Source organism: Salvia splendens, chromosome 20 (genome assembly GCF_004379255.2).
Source record: "Salvia splendens isolate huo1 chromosome 20, SspV2, whole genome shotgun sequence".
NCBI lineage: Eukaryota > Viridiplantae > Streptophyta > Magnoliopsida > Lamiales > Lamiaceae > Salvia > Salvia splendens.
The window spans coordinates 15,052,485-15,064,934 of NC_056051.1; the positions used below are offsets into that span (position 1 = coordinate 15,052,485).

At 33.9% G+C, this 12,450-nt stretch overlaps 1 protein-coding gene across 1 annotated transcript; it reads left to right on the top strand.

Annotated features, from left to right (window-relative positions):
* Positions 1 to 11,130: 11,130 nt before the first annotated feature.
* On the top strand, positions 11,131 to 12,147 carry LOC121781079 (protein TIFY 10A-like). Its single transcript, XM_042178773.1, has 3 exons — positions 11,131 to 11,375; positions 11,473 to 11,643; positions 11,723 to 12,147. Exons 1-3 carry the CDS (start codon positions 11,237 to 11,239, stop codon positions 11,959 to 11,961), a joined length of 549 nt encoding a protein of 182 aa, XP_042034707.1. The 5' UTR covers positions 11,131 to 11,236; the 3' UTR covers positions 11,962 to 12,147.
* Positions 12,148 to 12,450: the final 303 nt, after the last annotated feature.

Sequence of the window (12,450 nt, forward strand, 5' to 3'; positions counted from 1 at the left end):
TTACACGAATGATTTGCGATTCATTAAATTATGGAAAGTATTAGTCTATGTTTAAAATCTCATTGAGTGGTTGAAGGAATTTGACTGAGGATGAAGAAATTTGATGAGGGTGATGACAATTAAAGGCAAGAGTCACATAAGAATGAAGGTTGGGTGCAAAAGCTTCAATTACAATGGTTTCTTGAAGAGTGAGAGAATTGGTTATAGACGTGGTTGGATGAACGAGAATAACGAGGGTAATTACTAAGAGAAATAATTAAAAAATAACGATAATATTGCGACGTCATATGTCGCCTACGATGTGCTCACAAGTGTCGCTCAGCACAACACTTCTATATATATATATATATATATATATATATATATAGGAGTGTTCAGGTCCATAATTGATTTTATGTCAAATATCCAAATAAATCTCATCCATTCAATTTCTTAATCTAACAGTTTGTGTGGCTGCCATTTGTCTTTTATTTAATAATTATAATAATCATAAAAGGGTATGGATGGTGTTGATATATTTGATAGTTAGTAAGTTTCCATGATTCACGCTTCTTTTTTTTAGCAAGATTTAGTCTCCCATCCGTAAATGAAACAATCATAGTAAGAACTCTTGCGCCGTCTTTCAACATCTCAAGCAGTGGCGGATGAAGGGGAGGCAGGAGGGGGTGGTCGCCCTCTCCGCATGCCGATTTCCCTTCGCCTCCGACAGAAATCCACCATGGTCACCCCCTCCGTCGCGCCGGCGCCGGCGCCGCCCCTAAGAAGAAGAAGTCGATGGTTAAATTGTTTCTTTCGAGTGAAATTCGGCTAATAGAAATGAGCTTATACGTGTAGAAATTATTATTGATGAGGTCGATGCAAGCTAGATTTTTACCATTTTTACAGAGACCGGGGCAAAATAAGTAAAATAGGGGGAGAAAGAGATGGAACGTGAGATAAATTTAGTGGAAGAGAGAGAGAGAGCGCATAATGTTTCTTCAAAGTATTGTATTTCACAAACATATTGAAATATAATTATGCTAAAAGCGCATAATGTTGCAGCACCAACTGAATAATGTATATAACAACAACAATGAAGACGTATCTTGTTTACATTAGTGTTTTTATTAGCATATATTAGTGTTTTTATTAGCATACATTAGTGACCATAACTGTCGTTTGATTTCCCAAAGGGAAAAGGCTATAAAGTAAGAGAGTAGACCCCTTCGAAAGTGTAGGACATGTGGTTACATAGTTCATCATGATTCAAGAACATGCCCAGAAAAAGACCCGGATATAGGCAAGGAGAAAGGAAAGGAGAAGCATAAGGGCAAGAGGAAATGTTGATTCTGTTTGTTTGTTTTTTAATTTTACATTACCTTCACAGTTAACGTACATTATGGGTTGTGACTATTTTCATTATTTAAATTGAGCATCATTTTTGCTTTAGACATATTGCAATAAGCACGTATTATGTTTTTTCTAGATGGAGTGTAATGAACATACGTTGTTGATTATTTGGCAAAACGAGTTTTCATTATTGAAGATAAAGAGTTGCAAAATTAATGAAGATAAGAGTCGCAAATTTTTGTGTATACCCTTTACATTATTTAACAAGTACGGATACGTTACATTATACGTGTTGTATCATTACATTATACGTGCTTCATCATTTCATTATTAGAGCTGCATCATTACATTATTAGAGTTGCATCCTTACATTATTATAAGCTGAATCACTAGGCTGAAATAAGAATTAGTGGATTCATAAAGGGTTTCGCATAAACTCTGAATATGATAAAACAAAATTTATATTAGCTAAATCCAAGTCCTTAACCTTAGTAACAAAAACATACATTAAAAATAAAATAGGGATTTACAATCCAAAACTCTAGCCATAAGACATATTACAATCCATAACTCTAGAGCCAGTTTTCGAAATTGCCTTTGATCTTCTTCACTTCTAGTATGTTGTTGCTAAATTTTGGATAACCTTCGCCAAGACGTTGTCCTGAGACAGAATCAAGGAGCTATTCACCTTCATTCTCAATTTCTCATTGTCTCTAGACTTTTAGTGCCCTTTGCTGTCAGGCCACAGATCCATTCCTTCTCCTTGGATCCAAAGAATGTCTCTATGTGCCTGATCAAGTAAAAGTCGTCATGTAATTGGTTATCATTGTTTCTCCAAGGCATTTCCACGACATTCGTTGCACCCCGTTTGATAATGGCTCCTAGTTTTGGTTGTCTGCATGTCAATGGCATTTCAGAGAAGTTATGTCTCTGTAAAATAATATAAAACACATTATCAACTAATGTCTAGTTGTTGCTATAGGAATAAAATCTTCCCAGGAATCATCAGTACCATCACCTACTCTTTCCCTCTTGGACCCTATATATAAGTACGTAAAATATGTATGATTAAAAATCAACTACGGAGTTCAGTATTTCACACATGTAGTTAATATATAATTATGCTCAAAACGCATAATGTTGCAGCACCAACTACATAATGTATATACATAACAACCTGAAGACGCATCTTGTTTACATTATTGCTTTTATTAGCATACATTACTCTCTAAGAACTATTTTAATGTACTGATTGGGCTTAATAATGTAACGTATAGCACAAACACTTTGCATACCAGACCTCGTACGAATGACAACAATGTTAACAAACATGCTATACATTATTCTCGATTGCCTATTGCATAATGTATCAGTCAGTTGTAAACAATGAAACATAGAGCATGCAAAAAATGACAACATAAGCCTTAATATGTTACATTATTCAAAGTTCAAGATTACATTATAGTAATCTACTTCAATTAGATTAATTTATCAAAAATATAAAAACAGAGAGAAAAAGCTTACCATCTCCGATGTTTGAATTGGTCTTGAAGGGTAGCTGTCACGACCGCCCATACTAGGGTTACAACAAACGCGGCGATCGTGATACAACATGTAAAGGGTAGCTTTCTATTGAAAACTTAATTAACTTAAATGATGAAGAAAAATTTTCTTTTTGTTTTAAAGAAACTTAAATTATAACTGTGCTATTAAATAAAACAACATATGATAAACATTTTTTTTAATTTTTTTTAAAAGAAGCAGTGGAGAAAATAGCTATTTAAAACCCAATCAACTTCTAAGAAAAACATGTAGTCTAACTCACGTGAAAGACATCATTTTCAGACAATAATGTAAATAGACATTTAAAACCTAACGTGACCAAAACATGCTCAACATAGTACGAAAAGATTTAAGTATTGAAACATGATTCAAAAACCTAGCAGCGGAAATAAGGTTCAAAGGGAGAGTCAAGGATCACGCCTATGTATGAAGACACGACGCATCATAAGGCTAGCTCAACATCCTGCTCAACCTGCACATAAGAAAATAATATGCAGGGCTGAGTACTTGATGTACTCAATGGGCTCATGCCGAAAACATTTTAATAAGTTATGTCATCCATACCAGTGATCTCGAGTTTTATATAGTAAGAAATATCACGAGAACACAAAAATCCAAGTCTGGCCAGACAATTTATCTCCTCATTTTCCACATCAATCAATCAATCACATCCTCTTACCATAGTGCGACGAAAGTGTGGCCACACTATTCGCCCACGAGACCGGCCGACTAGCAAGGACGGCTCACGATCCACTCTGTGTACACAGCCTGATAGGGTTTGCGGCCCTACTCAGACCCGAATTCGTTTATCATAGCCCTATAGCCTAATGGAGCAACTCACACGAACTAGGCATCAAGCACAATCTCAACATAGCCCTATTGCCTAACGGAGCAAGCTCAAACGAACTAGACATCAGGCAAAAATCTCAACTTCAAACAATCACGGCATGACATAACACTTTAAACCACCCTTATAACACCACATCATATTTTCGGAAAAATAAAGAGGTTTGAAAAGAAAGCCCACCTCGATCGCTTAGCAAATTCACAACCCAACTTATACCAACTCTCGATCCTCGAGTTCACGAGTTCACAACACCCTTGTCAATGACAACACAAGTCAGCCTTCCACAACAACATTTTACTATGCATGTCTTATCGTTTTCTCTCTCATCGTTTTTCTCAATTACCCAACCCCAACATACGTCACAAAGGTGTAAAGACACACGTAACACATTCCAACTTATCACAAGTGTTTCAACATTTAAACACGTTCCTTGGACATACATGCATCATATAATACTTTTAAACTTGAAACTAGATGTCATTTTAACAAGGCAGAAAACTGGCAGAACTGCGCAACCGTTTTGTAAAAATCACTATAAATTCAGCCGACCTCAAAAGAAGCTAAATTTTGGTCACAATACAGAGGACACATTGAAGTTTATCCATGAAAATTTTCACACCGAAATCACGTCATTTAGTCAGTCATATGACACATTAAACGCTCTGGTCGGAACATACAATTTCTGACAGCACTGCGCAGTTCATTTGAAAAATTCATCATAAATTCATCCAATGCCCAAAAAGGCTGAAACTTTTACACGACTTAGAAGACACTTCAAATATTCATATAGTTCAAGAATCACATCAATCGGAGGTCATTTGGTCAGTCAAACAGAAAATGAAACATTCTTGTTGAGAACACGAGTTTCTGGTAGATTTGCGCAGTCAACTTCAAAATTTATTAAAAATTCATTTTTCGATAAAAAGGGCTGAAATTAACACGAGACACAGGTAACACCTTGAAGTTTACTCAGTAAAATTTTCATATCAAAATTCGGCCGTTTGATAGGTCAATTACTCATTAGAAGCTACTGGTCGAACATCACAGATAACAGATACACAATTTCTAAATTATGATTTCCTTCTCAATCATCCAAACACCAATTCTCATGCTTATAACACACAATCATGCTTGATAAGACTCTCTTAAATATGTTTGCACATAAACTTACATCATTCACCAAAGATTCCAATCAAACTTCCCATAATTCAATTGAAACGCATATTTATCAAGGTTTCAAGCAAACTCACTTTTCCCCCGATTAAACTTGCGATCTACGATTCCTACACCCACTACATGCATGTAGGATTCAAGAACATGGTTCAAATGAAAAGAATGAGGAAAATATACCTTCTTTGACAAAATGAATCGGTAGAACCAAGAAACGAGGTGATTCGTTGGAGATTCTTGAAAATAAACTTCAATGGATGCAAGAAACAATGGTGGAAGAAGTTTTTTGGAGAGAATGTGGAGAGGGAGGAGGGAGGCACGAAAATTGAGGGAGAATGGGGGCTAGGGTTTAGTTTAGGTGTTTTTATAGGATTAGGGTTAGGTTTAAAATCAATTAATTAATTAATTGTGGGGAAAAATACAATTAAATAAATCCCACAATTAAAAGAATAAAATAAGCATGTGGGAAGGGGAGGAAATTTTCGAAAATTCCATGTAGGAATAGCAAGGAATTTATTTGGTATTTACTTGGAGAGAATATATTCACAACTTAGGAAATAAAAGTGAATATTTCATAAACAAGGGAACAAAATAAATTAAATCTCCAAGTATGAAAATAATGGTGGGGGCCGAAAATTTCCATAAGGAATTGCACAAGGAAATTATTTAAATCCCCAATTAAAAGAATAGGATTTAAATTAGGCAATTTATTTATAGGAAAAAGGCTCCCATAAAATAGGCAACAATTAATTAAATTCTCACAAGGAAAATATTGCATAGGGGGGTGTGATATGGAAGAAAAGTAGGAGAAAAATATTCACATCCCCAATTAATTAGACATAGGAATTTATTTGAATAGAAAGGGATTCCGCAAATTAGGAAACAAATAAAATATCCTCCAAAATTTAGTGGAGGGGCCGAAAATTCGAATGAATTGGCTCGAAAAAAATATAAATGCATGATCCTATTAATTATTTTCCCCACATTGGAAAATATAAAACATCAAGCTCATCATTCCACATTAACCACGAAAATTTATTTCACGCAAAACACTTAATCACATAGAAAAGAAAGTTTCATAATTGAAATTCCAAATCAACTTATTAAATAAAAGTCACAAAATTTTGGGATGTTACAGTAGCCCTCTTTTGACCACGTTCTTTCCTTTTTGCGTCGGTTAGAGCTGAATGAATACAACATTATAACCGAGATCAGTAGAATTCAAAAAAAAAACAAATCAAACAAACAAACAAGCAATCAATCCACAGTTATACTGAATAATATAATCAATCTTCATAGACAAACGTTTGCTTATACAAATAGTAAATATAAGCTTTACCAATGGAATTCATAATTTACACCACAATACTACAATTAATCTCAATAATGTAAACCAAAAATTCGAACTTTGTATTAAATTAGTCGAATCAATGCAATACAGTGCAAAAAAAAATCCACCTCTATCACCTCAAAACTGTAATCGTCCAATTTCTGACTACGCCAAGTCTCTAAAGGGTTTTGGGTCGATTGTACAGCCGCCGACGTGGCCCCTTCGATTGTAAAGGCTAGGGTCGATTGAAAAGTGGAGAAGGAATCGCCTGGAGTCAGCGTTGATAATTTAAGAGTGAGGAATATAGTGATAACAAGAAGACTAGGGTTGAATGTGTAGTGATTTTCAGGGAACTAGGTTTTGTGTAGATTGGGCTGCTTTGGAGTGAGAAATCGAGAGTGAGTGGAATGTGGCAGGTTGGTTGAAATTAATTAGCGCTTAATTCAGAGCTTTCATTTTGAAAACAGTCTGATTTAGTAGATGTTCCAAATATACCCCTATGATGTCATTCGGAACTCATAATAATGTAACACGAAGAAGGATGTACATTATAAATCTAAACCTTCCATCAAGTTAATCCTAAGGATGGAAATACATTTGAACTTAACACTTAAGGGTCACTTGGAACTTAAATCTAATGTAATTCGGAACTCATAATAATATACCCCTATATATATATAGGGTTCTGTTAGGTTGAGATTTTTTTTGCTTAATTGAGAATTGAGATGCATTTTTAGCCACTCATCCACAACATTTTCAAAATGTCAACTGCAGGTAGATTATGTCAACTCGGGGGTATTATCGTGAATAGCCTGCACATCAAATGTCAACAACTTATAGTTGACATTATATGTGTATAGTTGACATGAATTGTATATGTAGTTGACATTATATGTGTGTAGTTGACATGAATTGTATATCTAGTTGACATTATATGTGTGTAGTTGACATTATATGTGTGTAGTTGACATGAATTGCATATGTAGATGACAAAGAAAAATTTTAAAAATTAAAATTTTAGAAAAAAATTAAAATTAAAAAAATATTTATTGAATAAAATGTACCATAAAATTACCATTATGCCCTTTCATAATTAATTAATCTAAAACTATTTTCCATGTGCCAAATTCTGAACCACTCATTTAATAAAAATGAGTGGCTGATAATGCATCTCAATTCTCAATTAGGCTAAAAAATCTCAATTGATCGCAACCATATATATATATATAGAGTCGTGATCATATGATAACCCCTAAATATCGTAATAACCCTATAACCAAATCTAGACCACACATATTTCTAATCATACGGTTGAGATTCAAACTTAGATTTACTTCATAAAAAACGCGGGGTAAAACTGTCATTTCTCTCATTTAATTTCTGAATTTTGCCAAATATCACGTAAAATGATAAAATGATAAAATGATAGGTTTATTGCATAGAATGATAGTTTTGAGATTCAAACTTAGATTTACTTCATAAAAAAATCGCGGGGGTAAAACTGTCATTTCCCTCATTTAATTTCTGAATTTCGCCAAATATCACGTAAAATGATAAAATGATAAAATGAGAGGTTTATTGCATAGAATGATAGTTTTGCCGGATAGAATGATACTCTGAGTTGGTAAAATGATACTTTTGACTGATTGATAAAATGATAAAATGATAGGTTTATTGCATAGAATGATAGTTTTGCCGGATAGAATGATACTCTGAGTTGATAAAATGATACTTTTGATTGACTGATAAAATGATAGGTTTATTGCATAGAATGATAGTTTTGCAGAATAGAATGATACTCTCAGTTGATAAAATGATACTTTTGACTGACTGATAAAATGATAGGTTTATTGCATAGAATGATAGTTTTGCCGGATAGAATGATACTCTGAGTTCATAAAATGATACTTTTAGCTTATAAATGTTAGGTTTACTGCATAAAATGATAGTTTTGTCGGATAGAATGATACTTTCAGCCGATAGAATGATAATTTTGCCGGGTAGAATGATACTTTCAGCCGATAGAATGATTGGTATTTTTGGTGTATAAAATGACATTTTTGTTTAATAAAATGATACTTTTACCTGATAAAATGATAATCTAAGCGAATAAAATTACAGATTCCTTATAAAAATGATAGTTTTTCCGAATAGAATGATACTCTGAGTTGATAAAATGATACTTTTAGCTTATAAATGTTAGGTTTACTGCATAAAATGATAGTTTTGCCTGATAGAATGATACTTTCAGCCGATAGAATGATAGTTTTGCCGGGTAGAATGATACTTTCAGCCGATAGAATGATAGGTATTTTTGGTGTATAAAATGACATTTTGTTTAATAAAATGATACTTTTACCTGATAAAATGATAATCTAAGCGGATAAAATGACAGTAACCTTATAAAAATGATACTCTGAGTTGATAAAATGATACGTTTACTGCTTTGTAGGTTTGTATATTATGTATTGTGCCGATTATATTAGGTTTATTGCATAGAATGATAGTTTTGCCGGATTGAATGATACTATGAGTTGATAAAATGATACTTTTGACTGACTGATAAAATGATATATGTTAGGTTTATTGCATAGAATGATAGTTTTGCCGGATAGAATGATACTCTGAGTTGATAAAATGATACTTTTGACTGACTGATAAAATGATAGGTTTATTGCATAGAATGATAGTTTTGCCGGATAGAATGATACTCTGAGTTGATAAAATGATACTTTTGACTGACTGATAAAATGATAAAATGATCGAAATTCAGAAATTAAATGAGCGAAATTTGGATACGTAAATTTTATCATGAGCGAAATGATCCGCGCTTTTTTTATGAAGTAAATCTAAGTTTGAATCTAGACCACGTGATTTTAAAAATGTGTGGTCCAGATTTAGTTATAGGGTTATTACAGAAATTGGGGTTATCATTATAATGCACCCCTATATATATATATATATATATATATATATATTATATATATATATATATTGTATACCTTATTTTAACAATTATTGTTTAATCTTTATGTTCAAAAGAAATTGGAATGGAATAGAGAGAATATTAAATACTCCTTCTGTCCACGATTTAAAGAATCATTTTATCATTTTAGGTTATTCACGTTAAAAAATCATTTACTTTTTTCTACTTTTGATATACGGACTCCAAATTCCACTAACTATTTACCCACACATTTCTTTAAAAAACTAATATAAAAATTGAATCTCACATTCCACTTTCTTTTTCGCTTTACTTTTTTCATCACAAAATCAAGTAATTTCTTAAAATCTGCGTCGAGTCACAATTGTTTTTTAAATGATGGACCGACTGAGGGAGGTAACGGAAGAAAACATACTGGCCCGTCAAATCGACGAAAATGGAAACATAAGTTATCGGATAGAATAGCTATTTTCATTTCACTCTTTCTTTGGCAACTTGAGAAATGGATAAGACATGTTGTACCTTACCGATCACAATGCCAATTGCCAAGAGTCAAAGACCTAATTAAGCACGTTTTATTTGTTAGTAATTAATAAAAGAAGACTTCACCCACCAAAAACGTAATAATGCTGGAATCATGATTAGGTTGTGGTTAGAGCTGTCCAAGGTTTACCGAACCGGCGGTTACGGTTCAGAACTGAAACCGCGAGAAATATCCCGAACCGAAACCGTGAATTTTAGAACCTTGGTTCGGTTCAGGTTCCAAATTTTTTTAACCGAAACCGCGACCTAACCGGCGGTTTCACAGTTTCGAACCGCCAATGCAATGATTAATTTAAACATAGTTAATCCTTATATTAAAACTATACTCCATTAAATAAAACATTGTTGAATGATCCGGTTTTTGAGTTTTATACTTTTATAAGTAACTTTCATTTTTGGATTTGGTAATATCTGTGGAAACAATAATGTGAGACAAAATTTTGTAGCAAAAATAACCTTATAATACTATTTGGTAAAATTGGATGGTAATTTGGTAAACATAAGAGAAAAGATAATAAAAAAAATATACTAGATTACAAGATGGAGTCTATGGAGTATGGACCATTGATTATGGTAATAACTTTATAATACTATTTTCCATTTTATTAATTAACACGGTTTTTTACGTACGGTGTCCATGGAGTATGGATCATTATTAATAAATATTTATTGAACATTGTTTAATAAAACTTATAAGAATTGATTACTTTAAATAAAGCATAATACTCTAATTAACATTGGTTAATGAATTTGTAGTCTTCAAAATTGATAAGTTAGAGTCTTCAAAATTGATTGGTTGGCGGTGGGTGATGGCTGAACTATTCAAAATTGATTGCACAAAACACTATTTCTTTTATTTATATTTATTTATTTATTTACATATAATTTTAAATTCAAATTGGATCTCATTTCTCCCTATTTATATCACATTGTAATTTGTTTGTAAATTATATCACATTGTAATTTGTTTATAAATTATATCACATTGTAATTTGTTTAGGTAAATTGTAAATTGATATCATTTTCACCTTACTCGTCTTAATTCAATTTAAACTATCATTTCTTTGTTCCAATTTATTTTATAATTTCAAACTATATGGAAAAAAAAATTAAGGAAAAAACCACGAAACCGAACCTAAACCGCTACGAACCGTCCGAAAATCGGCGGTTCGGAACCGGAACCGACGGTTTTCGAACCGAAACTGTGAAACAGCTCACGGTTCGGTTCCGGTTTCATATTTCCTAAAATCGGAACCGGCGGTTCCGAACCGAAACCGCTGGTTCATGAACCGTGGACAGGTCTAGTTGTGGCGGTGCTGCTACCTGTCGTCTGTCTCAATTAAATTATTCCCAATAAACCTCACAATTTCCTCATGCTTTTTTCCATTCTCTATATATACATCGTCACCCCCTCCATCATCTCCCCCAATTACTTTCCATTCTTCAAATCTCAAACCACATCAACACCGTTCATTCACCTCACCTTTATTTTCCTCAGATCGTAGCAGAGATGGCTTCGTCGGGAAAACTCGATTCCGCCAAGTTTCACGGCCGCAGGTCCAACTTGTCGCAGACCTGCAACCTCCTCAGCCAGTATTTGAAGGAGAATGGCCGATTCGGCGATCTAGACCTCAATTTCACCCCCAAAGGTAAATTCTCTTTCCAATTTCGCTAGATTTACCCCCTTTCTATCTCTCTCTAGCCTATATTGTAACAATAAAATCATTTATTGTTTGATTCAAATAGGATCTGTCAATCAATCGCAACCGGAAAAGGAAGTAGAACAGATGACGATATTTTACGCCGGTCAGGTGATTGTGCTCAACGATATTCCGGCGGGGAAGGCCAAGGAGATCATCAATTTAGCCGCCGCCGTTTCGCCGATTCAGAAACCACAGCTCCCGCCTCTTGGCTCCGGTGAACACTCTCACCGAATTAAGTATGGATTTATTTATTTTTTATTAGTGAGAGTACTTACTTGGCTTCGTTTCTGCAGATTTACCGATTGCGAGGAAGAATTCGCTAGCTCGGTTTCTGGAGAAGAGGAAGGATAGGATCACCGCAGCCGCGCCGTACCAAGCGAGCAAACCGGCGGTGAAGGAGGAGCCGTGGCTGGAAATGGGCTCTCTCAGCATCCCCTCCAGGTTCCGCGCCAATAGGGTTTCAGATTCCTCAAATTTATATTCACAATGTTCTGTTGTACTAGGATTGTATGATTGTAGATCTGATAAATGAGATCCCACTTGCTACACACACACGGGGAAAATCAAAATCTGATCTATATGTATGTGTGATGATAGTTTGTTTTCATCAATGTGGTTTGCTTTCGATGATCTGAATTTTTTTAACTTTTATTTTAAATTTGTTACTTGAATTTATATACAAAGAAAAAGGAGTATAATTCATTTTGTTATTTTTGAAGAATAGTGTAGATACTTAAATATTGAAAACCTTATCTATTAGAAATCCGTCCTATAAATTCATCCATCTCCATTTTCTATCGCCACGTCATTTTATCAGCTCTACACCTGCAATAAATCCATACAATTATGCCGCATAAATCCGCGTATCCCTATTTTTCTAGTCAGCACTATTTTTATTATTGAATTTTTTTCCAAAAACATACTCCCTCCGTCCCATTAAATATGCAACATTTGCTTTTCGGCACGGGATTTTATGTAGTGTTGTTTTGTGAGTTAATGAAGAGAGAGTAAAGTAACAGAG